The sequence below is a fragment of the Trematomus bernacchii genome, unplaced genomic scaffold (genome assembly GCF_902827165.1).
Source record: "Trematomus bernacchii unplaced genomic scaffold, fTreBer1.1, whole genome shotgun sequence".
Classification (NCBI taxonomy): domain Eukaryota; kingdom Metazoa; phylum Chordata; class Actinopteri; order Perciformes; family Nototheniidae; genus Trematomus; species Trematomus bernacchii.
Window position 1 is genome coordinate 136,607 of NW_022987561.1, and position 15,346 is coordinate 151,952.

A 15,346-nucleotide genomic window follows, 5' to 3' on the forward strand; every position below is an offset into this window, starting at 1 on the left:
TGACAGAGAAGAATATGGTGATTAATTTTGCAAGCACTGTAAACACAAGATACAAATACAGTGTATAAATACATGGTGTGTTAAATCATATATAAATACATGTTCCAAAAAAGAGGAAATGTGTTTGCTGTCAGTTATGTTTGTTTTTGTAAAGGAAAATTGCAATGAGCCTGGACAATTACAATTATTGTAACACTAGTTTTAATATTTAAATTTGCAGTTGTAATTTAATTAAGAACAGGAACAGGATAGGACAGGGGCTATCTTCCGTGATTTGTGAGAACAGATTTTAAATGTTCTTCTTGTCATGGAATTTTTTAATTTTTTTTATTTGTAGGTCATATAAAAAATAAATGACACAGTAATACATAGACATCAGTTATAATAATAATGCTTTTTTAGCCAGAGAAAAACAAAAGTTCCTCAGGAGAATGCTAAAGTATTCGTTATGAATTTTGACTTATACTTCCATATTTGGTCAGCTGTTCTTCTTTTGGTTTTTGTTATTATTATACTGAATTGGGGGTCCAGATTGCACCCTACCCCGTTAAAAGCATCCATTCTCTTGCATTATTTTATTTCTATGTATGTTTTATTAATTTTATTGTATAAAGTATATTGTATATATTGTTGGAGGAGCAGCAGAACTACGCTTTAGCTTGCATAGTTCAATCCTTAAAACATGGTGAAGTGCTGCTCTCTGGTGCCCAAAATGAGTATTACAACAACAAACAATAAGAAAAATTAGCCTTAAAAAAGAAAATGAAAGGACCATCCTGGCAACACGTTGTTTCATCTCTAAATTGATTTGTCCTTACTTCCACAAAGCATAAGGGCCCCACCTACTTTATAGAGTCTGTGATTGGCCAGTGGGGCAGCACAGAGGGCAACAAACCCACCAATGAGGAGAGCCGCTACGCCTGTGATGAGGAAGATGCTCCAGAAGGTCTGGAAAAACTGAGAAGAAAATGTCAAACATGAAAGATCATAATGCTATTATTTATAAAAACTAAATAATACTAACCAATGGCAGAGTGATGCTCGTACGGTTCTGCGGGGAAATCGGTGTGCCCCCCGTCCCCCGCGTCTATTATTACATTACATTGCATTTAGCTGACGCTTTTATCCAAAGCAACTTACAATAAGTGCATTCGACCAAGAAGATACAAACTTGAAGTCTTTAGTCTGAAAGATCAGGAAACCAAATGTGACCCCTGCTTTTGGACAGTTATTTCTTGATAAATACAAAAGATGTTGTCACTGTAGTCTGAAGCCATTAAATAAAATGTCCCAAACCAACAGGTGTCACAGTGTCTTCAGTCTGCTGCACAACAACAACAGCAGATTTTGTTGTCATCTTCTCTCTGTAAATAGACTGTTGATGGATGGTGCACAGTGAGGACAGCAGACTGTTTGCATTCATAAAATAAGACTCTGTACTGGATTGGTGTTGTGGTGAGTTCGCTGTATTTATTTATTTTACTTAGGCTTTTTGCATTGACTGAAGACAGTAAATCCGCTATCTGTCCTTCTTTCATTGTACATGGACATGACTTTTGATCTTCCTATATCCCTCTGAAATCTAGAACTAGTAGTGTAAAGCAGCAGCGAATGGAAAAATGAAAGAATATTACTTTAAGTACACGTGAAACTGCTTGAGTAAATGTGCCTGGTGACATTCCGGACCTAACATTTTCGCTTTGATTTCCCGGAAAAAAACAGCTTTTCAATTATCAGGGTACTTGTTCTCATATATCTTTATTCTCAGAAAACAATTTTTTTACGGCTTTTTTTTCTCCTTTTTTGTCAAACATATATCTTAAAATCATTTTACAGCCCTAATTGTATGGAATCAGGTTTGTGCCATTAAGATCAAGCAGAGAACTGCAAACAAAAATACATATTATAAAAAAGACGAAATAGTTTTGATGATTTCACAAATTATTTGTTTGCAAGTTATACATTTATTTTGCGTGACTGAGTTAGTTTTTTTCTCTTAAACTCTTAATGGCACAAACCTGATTCCATACAGCAAAAGCACAGGACAAGACAAGGAGAAAGAGGTGAATCATGGGGAGGGGGAATATTGAGTTGCATTCACATGTGATCAATCATTATTTAAAATGTGGTTATTTGTCAGCCATTCAAGCAGTGCATTAATCAATACACCAATATCATTATATGCACATCTTTACCAGTTTGAAACCAAATTGAAGAAATTGTAGTGTGAATACATTGAATCATAATCACGATAAAAAGGCAACCAATTTTACCCATAAAGCTCAGTTTACTCGTCACATGGAGTACCTGATCCTGTTGTAAATTGCATTCTTTGTCTTGTCTTAAACATCCCAATGCTTAGAGACGGAAATTGGAGTTGGAAAGACGGTTTCTTAATTCTTGCAGAGAGTTGGATAAGAATATCGATACCACTCCCTTCAATATGAAGCTACAGGTAGCTTAGCTTAGCATAAAGACTGGAGGAAAAGTGCTGGACTATTTATTGGACTAGAGATTGTGCGCATGAAAATATACTGAAAGAAAGTGATTTATGTTTTCAGTATGTTCGACAGTTTTCGGGGGTAAAAGGCTCTGAAAAAGTGTGAGTGATGTGTTTGAACTAACTTCACATTTAACATTTCTTATTTGCGCAAAGGAGTAACTTATAAATGTCCCATTATTGTGTGGATTACACAACACTGCATCAGTTTAATGACATTTAATGGGTTGGTAGTCACAGTAAATCAAATGTAATGATACTACACGCCACAGCCCAGATGAAGAAGCTTTTAACTGTTAAACTCTCAAAGGTAGTACCTAAAAATGTCTGATTGCTCATTTAGTCATGGATGTTAAGTACGTTTAAATAGCGATCAAATATTCCTCTACATTCCAGTACACTCAATTACAACATTTCACAGCATTACTTACCAGGCAGTATTCCAATTAGTTTTCGTTATGTTGGATATCTTTTTATAGGAAAGGAAGTACTTTTAAAGTGTGATACGAAAGCTTGAAAAAAGAAAAAGAACCAGCAGAAAACAGACTATGTTAAGGCCTTGGAAATAGAGAACTGTTATCTGTACAAGAGTATGTTTCCATTGACATTGGATTATAAAAAAAACAGCTGATCAGGAGTAGAAGAGCTTGTCCTGAAAATCATGAGAATCCAGAAGCTTCCATGCTGTCTTTACTGTCCTTCTGTTGCATTCATCTGTTGGTCAGTGCAGACACACTCACTCACTCACACTCACACACACACACACACACACTCACACATTCTTTAATCTACAATATCAACATCCAAGATACAGACTGAAGAAACTAGGTTTTGAATGCAGAGTTTTTCCAAAGTGGTTTGTGGTAGACCCAGCCTTCACCCTGGAGGAGAAGAAGAGATATATTATTATTTATGTACCAGTTACAGGAAACAAAGACGTTATCAGATTACAGATACATTTAGTCAAAATACTAAAATTGTTAAATACCTTTCAAAATAAAGAATAACGCCTCTTACATTAGGAGCTTTTACTGGGTGTAAATTGGACATCATTTAGTTTGTAAAGCAGACTAGATTAGTAACAATGATTAGCCCTTTCAAGTTCATTTTTTTTTTTGGGCGAGATGCATCCTAAAAACAAAACCCAATTCCTAGTAAACCTGCAAACATAATAAAGGTCAAACCGGGGCAATGTCCATGTGATAACGTCTGCTAATGTGTCAATACATTGAGTGTGTTTCCTTTTTCTGCTTTACACACAAAATAATGCTAATATTTCAGCCTTTTTGCTTTAAGGTAGGGCTGCTCAATTAATCACAATTACGATTTTGGCTCGCAACGATTGTGAAAACATAATCGAAATAAAACGATTATTTTTTTGTATTGGTTTTTCAGTTGAATTTTACTTGAAGTTCAGGGTAATCAACTGTTAAAAACATACTGTTCACATTTTTTTTTTCAATAAATGGATGTTTTCAAAGTAAATGGATAATTGTTTTTAATAATCGAGCAGCCCTACTTTAAGGTTAACCAAAAGTAATGGAAGTTATATTATGTTATTTGGATTAGGTTACTAACTACATTTTTATTTAAGTACATTTATCAGAATACATATTAAAACTCTCCAAAACACCAATATGTTTACATTTTGGAATGTTTATTCCTAGTCTTTTAATTTGTAATGTACAATGCCATGTCCTTTTATGCTGCTTCAAAGTACTTCTTATCTTATCTTAATGCCTAAGGTCTTCATTTTCTGCAGCTAGCTAGCATGATTGTTTAATCCAATAGTCATTCATCTTATCATTTATTTAGGGTTCGAGTTAAAAATTCAGATTTGCAGACGACAAAGAAGAAAATACTGAATGTATTTTGGGAGATGAATACATAAATAATAACCAAACTTCCTGCGCTGAGTGATGCTGATTCTTGGACAATTGACCAGTTGGAGACAGAAATGATGCTGAAGGAGATTTATCTATTTAGTGTCTCCTGCTCACCTCTCTGTCAAAGTATCTGGTCCTCCATGCTGTCTCCGTCTCAGCGCGGTGTCTCTCCTCCGTCCTCTGCCTCTCCTCCAGGATCCTCTTGTGCTCCGTGGCTTTCTCGATGTCCTTCAGCCGTAAAGACTCTGTCACGTGCTGCCAGAGACGCCTGGAGGCAGGGAAACCGTTAAAATGAGTGAGAAGAATGTGCTTGCATAACGTGTTTTTAATGCATAACATTCAAAATAAAAAAGATTTTTTTTTTTTTCTCTGTAGATTTGTCAATCTTAAGAGGCCATATTCATAGCCTGATTTTTAAAGCATTTAAATAACTATTTTTACATGGAATCTTTTTTTTTTACTGGCTGTTATTAAAAGTGTTTTCTGATTTATGGAGATCTGTAGTTCCTTCTATGAAAAACCCTAATTCTGATACTTTGAAATTGGGTACGTCCGACGGGCGCATTTATGTTCCAGAAAGTTTAGCACAAATGTTAGAAGTTACCGCTTTATTTGCGTATTTACCCGGGGAGTTTTATGATGATATCTATCTGTTGAATGTTTTACACAATAAGCTGTAGTCTGGATTTATACTTCTTACTGCCAGAGGTGGGAAGTAGTGGAGTACAAATACTTTGTTACTGTACTTAAGTACATTTTTCTGGTATCAGTACTTTACTCCACTACTTATTTTTCTGACGACTTTTTACTTTGACTTCTTACATTTTTGAACACAAATACCTGTACTTTCTACATGTTGAACACAAATACCTGTACTTTCTACTTCTTACATTTTGAACACAAATACCTGTACTTTCTACATGTTGAACACAAATACCTGTACTTTCTACTTCTTACATTATGAACACAAATACCTGTACTTTCTACATGTTGAACACAAATACCTGTACTTTCTACTTCTTACATTATGAACACAAATACCTGTACTTTCTACTTCTTACATGTTGAACACAAATACCTGTACTTTCTACATGTTGAACACAAATACCTGTACTTTCTACTTCTTACATTATGAACACAAATACCTGTACTTTCTACTTCTTACATGTTGAACACAAATACCTGTACTTTCTACATGTTGAACACAAATACCTGTACTTTCTACTTCTTACATGTTGAACACAAATACCTGTACTTTCTACTTCTTACATGTTGAACACAAATACCTGTACTTTCTACATGTTGAACACAAATACCTGTACTTTCTACTTCTTACATTTTGAACACAAATACCTGTACTTTCTACTTCTTACATTTTCCAAACAGGCTGGTTCCTTTAGTTTGAATGTGTGTTTGGTGGCGTGATCATTATTATTTAGAGTCATTGCGTGCCTATTGATTTGAACACGATCCGTGTATCCATCATTTCCTGGTCTTCTCTAAAGAAGAGGGACCAATGAAAACGTTGTCATGTTGCCGTTGTTCAGCATGGAAACATTCATTAGCTAACAATGACATTATTGTTCTATTCATATAAAGGGAGGTCAGGTACTCTTTAAAACAGATGGTAGTTATGGGTACTTTTTACTGAAGTACATTTCAAAGCTTTACTTCTACTTGAGTAAAGAAGTTTAGTCAGTACTTCTACTTTCACCAGAGTATTTTTAAACACCAGTATCTGTACTTCTACTTGAGTAAAGGATGTGTGTACTTCTCTGCTGACATATTTCACTGCTTTTATGATAGATTTAAACGTTAAAACTTAAAAACGCAACAAATCCACCCTCTTTTTTCTGACCTGGACTCAGTGGGCCCCTGCTTTTCCACGGGCCGGACGCTCTTCTTGGTGACGGGCAGCTTGGTGACGTCCAGCGTCTTGGTCTCTCCGCTGGTGTAGCTGAACTCCAGAGCCCCGTTCCACTCGCCCTGCACACGACACACCACCGCGTTGGTGATGTTGTGCTTCACCTCCGCCGTTACCCTGTGTTCAGACGGGACAATTAGACACAGGGACACCAGGCGTTGTAAGAAGAAACCCCAGGAGGAACTCACTTGTGTAATTTGCCACCGTAAAAGGGTTTGGTCTGGAAGGTGATGATTGCAGAGTACCCCGACTTGGCGCAGTTGATGTTGACTTTGCCACCCAGCTCCACCCAGGGGACAGTGAGGATGGAGCGGGCATAGGCACAAGGCAGCGTGAAGGTGTACTCTTCATCGTGCTCCAGCAAATACAGACAACCTGGGAGGATAACAGATACAAATTAAATCAAGAAACAACTCATTCCTCAACTAATTTGTTCATTACCATCCATTCTGTTGGCCATAATTAATGAGCTGTACCTGATACCTTGATAGCCATATAGGTTCTTATATTACTTAGCCAAGAATACATTTAAAAATTAATTTATAATTCTATTATTTCTTTGGTGGAGTTGTTGTTTTTGTCTTATTTCCAAGAAACTAATGCGCACATCTCATCATGCAAAAACTCAAATCAACAAATCAGTTATTTGACAAAATCATATGAGTTGGAGAAAGGCCTAATATATTATAACCACCATTTGAAATTAGCATTAACAATTGTAGTCGACAGATGCTTTGACAAGGAAGGCATTTCAGTGTATCAAGTTATTTAATAGCTATTTTTAGTAAGAGTTTAAGGACTAGTATTTATTTGACTTCTGGCGAGGGTACAAACTTTATTTTACTAGTCGTGCACATCCATAGAATGTGAGCCAGGCTCTTTATTTCTGGGTGATCTAATGAGATAGTGCTGGCTTACCTTCCCCTATCATGGACACCCCGATGGACATCCCCATGAACTTGCTCTTTGTCCACACGTGCGTGTTCACACACATCCGCCTCTCCTGGCACTCAGCGTAGAAGCCGGACACAGGGGGGTGGTGGGACACCTGCTCAGCCACAAAGCGCACTTGGTAGGGGTCCTGGGGGGTGGCAGGGTCGGGCCCCACCTGCGAGGGCTCCCTGGGGACCCTCCAGGAACAGTGGAAGCTCTCCCCGATGATGGGGTTGTAGGGCTTCTTGGCGATGGCCCCCTTGCGGCCCTCGTGGAAGGAGGTGAGGTAATACTCTACGAAGCGCACCATGCGGTCCTCCGGGCTGTTGCCGTCGGTGATGGTCACAAACAGGTCCGGGTGGGACATGAAGTCAGCGTACATCTCCAGGAGAGAGCGCTTCTCCAGGATGAAGGTGGGGAGGACCACCTGGGAGGAGAGACATGTATTTGTTAGCACCCAGATAAAACAATCAAGTGTTGCAGAGGAAAATATAGCGTCTGAGACAGCAGTACTTCGTTCAACGGACCCTCACATTGGAGGCGTGGCTTTATTTATACATGCACTTTAACCTTACATGTTATTGGCTGTCAGCCATGCACAACAAAACTACAATGCAAATTGATACCAGATTTACATGAATGTTAACAACCCCACTTGATATCACCTTGTGGTCTTTAAACAAAAAAATATGATAAGGTTCTCTACCTTACAGAAATGATTACTCTCCAAACATAAACTTTGCAAACTTGAACTTTGGTGCTGGTTGTCATCACATCTGTCACCATCTGGTCTGTTGGACAATAAACCAAACTTGTTTTTCCCTCTTCCACAGTTGACCTCAGAAAATGATACTTAATGTCAACATGCTTGCATCTCTGTCTGTTAACAGGATTCCTTGCCAACGCTATTGTCCCCTGGTTGTCTTCCTAAATCTTAGGTAGTGCTTAGATGCTATTTTCTTTTCCATTTGGTGCGTTATCAGATCATTCACCATGGGTAAATGGAGCGGCTGACGTACACTCGACATGACCCTGAGGTCACAGCGTCTACTAGATGTCCACCTGAGCCATGATTTCACCAGATAACTGCGATAAATCAGAAACCCAAGAGGAGGCTATCCAAATACTAGAACAAACCGACCCTGGAAGATAGAGTGTCCGAGTGTCCAGGAGCAGTAATTACAAAGCAGGAAGTGCTTACTTCAGCCTGAGAGGTCATTACAAATCAAAGTATCAGAATATTGAAACACAAACATGACCTGAATGTATTTATTTTGGGCTACTATGAACCTTTTCAATTCAGATAAACTAAATGCTTTTTTAAGCTTTAAATTTGAACTGACTTTCAGCTAAATAGTAGGGCGTAACCAACATTTTTTTTCTGGACTAGTCTATAGAAATGTCACTTACTATCTGTTATACTATATAAAACATGATAACATATTAGGGCTGCTCGATTATGGCAAAAATCATAATCTCGATTATTTGGGTCAATAATTGATATCATGATTATTAAAAACGATTATCCATTTACTTTGAAAACATCCATTTATTGAAAAAAAAATTGAACAGTATGTTTTTAACAGTTGATTAACCTGAACTTTAAGTATAATTCAACTGAAAAACCAATACAATTTTTTTTTTTTTAAATAAATAAATAACTACATTAAAATAATAAAATAATCGTTTTATTTCGATAATGTGGTTTTCATAATCGTTGCAAGCCAAAATCGTAATTGCGATTAAAATATGATTAATTGAGCAGCCCTATAACATATCCCATTAGTCTTGTTTTGTCAAGATGTGTTGGAAGGGGGGTTGTTTAGCCTCTCGGAGCTACATGGAACTGGACCTACCCTTGTGAGGTCCATGCCGAGCTTCAGCTGGGACAGCAGGTGTAGGATGACGCTGCGCTCCTCCTCCACAGCACCCAGGTCCTCCTCCTTATCCGTGAAAGAGTCCTCCGCCTCATCCTCTGCGTCAATGTCCTCCTGTTCCTGAGACACGGAAGGGGGGGGCTGATTTAAGCAACAACCTACACGAATGTCTCAGCAGAGGTTGATAATAAGTTAGTGTTTATGACATGGGAGACGTCACTTAAAGATGTCCTTTCATACTATTTTTAGGCATATATTATGAGTCTCAGATATATACAAATATATAAAAAACATGTCTATGATGTGTTTTGCTCAAAATAGTAATACACATCAAGGATTATTTCTGAAACAGTATGGAGCTCAAATGCTTTTTCTCTTACGGGTTTACCACAAGGTGAGTTCCTTTCTTTTTTTCCTGCTTTTTGACACATACTCTCTCCAGTACAGGTTAGCTCTGAGTTAGCGATGCTTGCTAATGTAAACACAGACCATATTACTTCCAAAACACGTCGCGCATTGTTTCTGATAGCAACGTTTCTGATAGGGCCGTGGGCGTAAAGCCAGCCCACATTTCAGATATTACGTCATATCGGCAGCAAATCTGGATCAGCTCCGTTGCACCCCCGTTTTTAGAGATGTGGGTACGGAGGAAAAGAGAGCGGGTTTTGTTTTCTGACGCTTTGTGAGTTCCCTGACACACCGGGGACACATTTTTATGTATAAAAGACATGATAGGAGACCTTTAAAAAACTCAGAAAGCCTAAAGGGGAAATAACTGAAGTCAGATCAACTTCTTAGGGGAGAGGGTGTCATGTCCTTACCCCAGAGAAGCTGCAGGAGTCTGGGCTGCTGAGCTCCAGGCCGCCCCCCTCCAGCTGGCCCTCCCCCGCGGTTAAGCTGTCCAGAGAGCTGCCGTTCTTCAGGATGTCGGGCAGCTTGGGCTCCAGCCACTCGATGGTGGGTCCTGCCATGGGAGTCAGGTTTAAAAGGTACTCGTGGTGCTATCCCCCCCCTCCCTTTGCAAGTCCCCCTGACACAGGCGTAGCTCTACAATCGCCACTAAACACCCCACGGCTGCCTGGCTGCTGACTGGACAGATGGCTCTTCCTTAAGCGGCAGCCCTACACCAACAGAGTGTAACCTAACCCCCCCGACAGGCCAGGTATCAGGTACTTTCGGCCCCTACCGACAGGAAACATCCCTTGCCTCTGATTGGCTACAACCTCCCGGTATGGCCCTGGGCATTATTTTATGTATGTTAACGGTGGGGAGATCTCGTTCAAATTCACTGTGTGTGTCGTTCGGACAGCTTAATCTGATTGGCTGCTGCACTGGCCTAATCAAATATACATCGGGTAATCAGATCTGCAGTGAAAAAGTGGGGCAAAAGCAGGTCATTTCCCCCTTTTTTAAATCTGGAAAGAGTTGATACTTCAGCAAAACAATACCCTAGAATGTATATTTTTTTAATATGAAGCAGATAAAGAACTGTATTCTGTCAACAAAGTGTTGCCGATAGACGTTTTAACCATCTGAGATCTCATTACCTCCGAGACAGGTGGTAAGAATAGGTACAGCTCCCTATCAATAATGCAAAAATAATTCCACTGTCCGGCAAACTGTTAGATTGGAAGCAGGGCTGCATGTTCAAGGCTAAGATTTGTCGTCAGCACAGGGGCAGCTTTATTTGGAAGAAAAAGACACTTCTGCTTAGTGTAATAGCAGAAACACTCTTGCTATGCATACATTAAGTTGTTCTCAATGATAGATTCAAAGACAAAACAGGAACAGGCACCATCACACAATGTATACACCCCCTCCTCCCCCCCACTCCACTCACCTCCCAGGGAGCCCCTCAGTCTGGCCACCTGCTGCAGGTGCAGGATGTGCAGGCACTCGTTGAGACAGTTCATGGTTGCCATGGAGGTGGCCTTGAGCATCAGCAGATCCTGGTCTAGAGGGGAGAACCCGGGGGTCGCGGGCAGACCCTCGATGCTCTGGATCACCTCTCTGTGCTGGCCCTGCGCCTGGGTCATCATCTGGAGGCGGATGATGTGGGTTGTTTAGTTATTCAGGGTGAAAAAACATGTACATGTATATATATATATATATATATATATATATATATATATATATATATATTTTAAAATTGTTTTCCTTTTTTAATCTGTGCACTTGTGCCAATGTCCCCTTACACATCTTCTTTTTTCCTCTCACTAAAAAAGTGTAACCATTGTGTAGAAGCTACAACAAACAGACATTAGTACAACTCAATTATTCATTAGTTTTTGAATCAGCTATTCTACAATTGTAAGTAAGGTAAGGGTCTTATTCATAGATCAGCACAAACATTTGAAATCGAGTACCTTTATCGAACTCTTTTGCTTATTAGTACATGGGACAAATACTGTATATATTGTCCCGAGGGAGCTTATAAAAACAAACACATGATTGATTCAAACTGAGCCGTGCTGCTGTTATTAGAAACAACAGCACCCTCTTGTGGACAATGACCATCACACAAATGGGTCAAAGGGAACACGAGAGACACTAAATACATCTGAAGCAACTAAATCCTACTGTAATTAGTTTAAATTAACCACTACATATCTTGTCGACCATGGCAGGAATATGGATGTACTCATATGTTTTAGGGACGAATATTATACAAATGATTGGTAGTCAAGGAAACTGATATTCAACGTTTGGAAGCAAAGTAAAAATGAAGCACAGAGTTGTAAAGCATATGTGTGATAAATGTTGCAAAAATACAGTTTATGTGCTAATGGCAAAGTTTAACGCTGGTCCTGATGTCTCAAAGCATAATAAGCTTTATTTGGATAGCACCTTTCATACAAGAGTCCAAAGTGCCTTACAGTAGAGAATTGACACAGATAATTGATCAGACTTGCTCCCACTTTGCCTGTTTTTAAATCTCGTTTAAAAACCTACTTGTTCTCCCGTGCTTTTGCAGACCACGTATAAGACGTATCAGTCCATGTTTTCTAAATTGGGGTTTTCTTTTTTGTTGTGTTTTAAATGTTTTTACATCGTGTATGAGGGTTTTCAGTCTGTGGCTATAAGGATGGTTTTACATTAGTTTTTTTTTGTCCCATCGGTTTTGTCTAAATGTATTTATGCTGCTTTTTTATATATGTACAGCACTTTGGTCAACTCTTTTGTTTTTAAATGTGCTATATAAATAAAGTTGGATTGGATGGATTGGATAATTGATATCACATAGAATAAAGTTACCAGTAAAGAGAGACATAAAATTAGCATAGAATAGGCATTTCATATCAAATAGATTAAAATGTTAGATACTATAATGAAATTAACATTGTGATTACAACACGAAATAATGGCAGATTTGGGATGATATTAATAATTTTAAATGTTAACAGTAGTAGGAGACTGAGTGTGGCAGCAGTACCTCTCGGGCCTCCATCAGGTGGTCCGGCAGCAGAGACCTCTTGCTGGAGTACAGCGACGAGCCCTTGTTGGCCTGCCAGCTGAACAACGACGCGGGGTTTTGGCTGGGCCGCCGCACGGACATCGGTGAGCTGCCGCTGCCCTGAGACGCCATGGAGTAGCTCCGGGACTTGGGCGGGGGGTTAGTCTGTGCAATGCAAATTGTTCATCTGATCATTTAAAACCAAATTCATTCAGCTCCTGAATATTTTTAACCACTGCTTAAAGACTTCTGTGTTTTTAGTTCTAGTGTAATTTAGCCCTATGGCTCTGATTGGTTCTCCTGTGATAGACATTCCCAAAACACCTACAGGAATCACGAGACCAAAGGATGAGATATGGGCTTTCAAACCAGGTTGGCAATAATGTATGCATTTTTGATTAGATTGAGCCATTTCATTGGCCCGTTGGATTTAGAAATACCGGAGAAAGTTGCACGTTTTAATGGTAGATCAATATATCTCAATATGAGTTACTACTGTGCTGACACACAATAATTGCATTTTAGGGGTAGTTCTTTTTTTATATCTCACTTTGCTCAATTGCTTCATTGCATTTGAGGAAGTAAAACATGAAACTGAAGAATGTCCAGCTCACATCCTGAAATTGTTATGTTTATCCAAACCTTAAATGGATATTATACACCGTTGCATTGACTGACATCTATTCTAAATACAGTCCCCAGTCATTTAAATACAATCTTCATGTATTTGTGTGCCTCCTCTTTTATTATTTGCACACGATCTTACCTTCCCCATGGCCTCTGTGTGGTGCTGGGTGCAGATCTGCAGACGGCTCACCCAGTGCTGTCTCTCTTTGGCATCGGTGGCTGAGAGACACACAAAAAGCCAAACCATGTTAACGTTACTCTGCGATGCATCTTACTCAGCATCAATTTCAGCGTGCTTCTGCATCTAGGAGCAGCTAATGGAAAACATCCAGATCAATACTGTATGATGGATGGTGATGACAGTAAGACGTAAAAGAATTAGCAACGATCAGACATAAGACTGTTAAATGTGCATTAGGTACCCACCCCTGAGTTTGTACTGCTCCCCGCTGATGGCGTTGACGGTGAAGGTATGCGAGTCCTCATCGCTGGGGGAGATGACGGCCCCTGCCAGGGGGAGCATACCCCGGGGCTTCTGGGGTCTCGACTGTTCATTGACAAAGTACTCCAGCAAGCCCACCTCATTGTTTAAGACGAAGAACCTGCATTTGTGATTTTAACGATATTTCAGTGAAACAATGTCGCTTTGTCAACATCAAAGATTTGTGCTTGTTTTTTCTACTAAATACTTTCAGATACACTTGTATGCATGAACAACTGTACAACTGGTACACAAAGACAATGTCAGTCCACGTACAACCAGATTGGCGGATTGGATTACAGGAAGGAACTTGTCTGAAAGTGGTTGTGACAACATACTGTTTAGTTTGGTGTCATATTAAAACACAGATATAAAACTCACCTGTATTGCCACCCTGTTACAAGGTTTGTGTATTTCATCAAGTAGCCATCGATATTCTCCATGTGGTCACTGGAGGTTATCAAGCAAAAAGGAGACAATGGACACTTCAGATACTTGGACACACCCATAGGTGCATGCACACATTAATCACACAGCGTTGACAGATTTGCTCAAAGGGCAATCTGATGTCAATGTTACCTGTCAGATTAGAAAGCACATTTAATTCCTAATCATTAATTTAAGAGCAAATCGGCCACACATTGCACAGTGAAAACACATGATAATAAAAAAAAAACGGAACATTGTGTATTATTACAAACTTGCTCGATAGAAAATACGCCTTGAATCAGAAGGTTTAAATGTATGACAGGATAAACAGACACCCACCTATACTGCCAGCTTTTGGCACTTGCTCTCCCCGAGCTTGGGGTCCTGTTCTGGGGTAATACATCCAGCTTTCCTTCATTTTCCGTAATTCGTATAGCCGTGGTTTCCCCTTGCATAGTCACAAGCAACGAAGCCCCCTTCAGACGCTAACTCAGCTTGTAGCGTTAAGCTAACCTGGGAAGCTAGCTAAGCTAGCTACACTAAGTCACTACAGATTTAATTAAGTACAACCTTATAACACAAGCAACCAGTTCATCGCTTATTAACACCGCCACACACCCGACAGACGCTGTTAACTGGGTAAGTTGAAAAACGAAAGATAAAACATTTTCAATTGCGCTAATTCAGGGAGTAGTCAGTTAGCCTGTGTATGCTAGGTCGCCTGATATTTACTGCCTGGCAGGAAAGCAGTCATGTGACTACAGCTCGAACTTCCGTGTATCGATTTTTTTTCTTTATTGACAAGAGTATAAAACATTCAGGTAAACAAAAACAGTGCATACATGTGAAACAGTTATTTAAGACTCAAGAAGAGTATATCATGAGAATATTGAAGGACAATTAGATCATAAATAAAATAAAAAACGAGCAAATAAATAAAAGGATATTAAATCAGAGATTTCAGTACAAAAAATATATATAATTTCCTTAAATTGTATTACTTTGGTTTCCGATTAATTAAATTAGTGATTTGAGGAGTTAACTAGTTGCAGGAGAATGGTTATAATACTATAAAATGTTCTTCCTCAGCATAACTTAGGTAGTAGTTTTACATATGTTTAATACATCAATAAACATTGTTTTGAAAGGTATCTTGACCGGAAGATATGATGGGCAGGTTCCCATATGTCCAGTCATTACTAATACTTTTTACTACGGTAAAAACATCAAGATGC

At 39.1% G+C, this 15,346-nt stretch overlaps 1 protein-coding gene across 1 annotated transcript; it reads right to left on the reverse strand.

The window, feature by feature from the left end:
* Positions 1 to 1,739: 1,739 nt before the first annotated feature.
* LOC117477408 (oxysterol-binding protein-related protein 11-like) lies at positions 1,740 to 14,855 on the reverse strand. Its single transcript, XM_034124067.1, has 13 exons — positions 14,451 to 14,855; positions 14,064 to 14,132; positions 13,628 to 13,803; positions 13,341 to 13,420; positions 12,554 to 12,739; positions 10,961 to 11,159; positions 9,942 to 10,084; positions 9,100 to 9,240; positions 7,229 to 7,670; positions 6,499 to 6,685; positions 6,245 to 6,427; positions 4,501 to 4,654; positions 1,740 to 3,381 (listed from the first exon to the last, which is right to left on the reverse strand). Exons 1-13 carry the CDS (start codon positions 14,564 to 14,566, stop codon positions 3,325 to 3,327), a joined length of 2,133 nt encoding a protein of 710 aa, XP_033979958.1. The 5' UTR covers positions 14,567 to 14,855; the 3' UTR covers positions 1,740 to 3,324.
* Between the last annotated feature and the right edge of the window lie 491 nt (positions 14,856 to 15,346).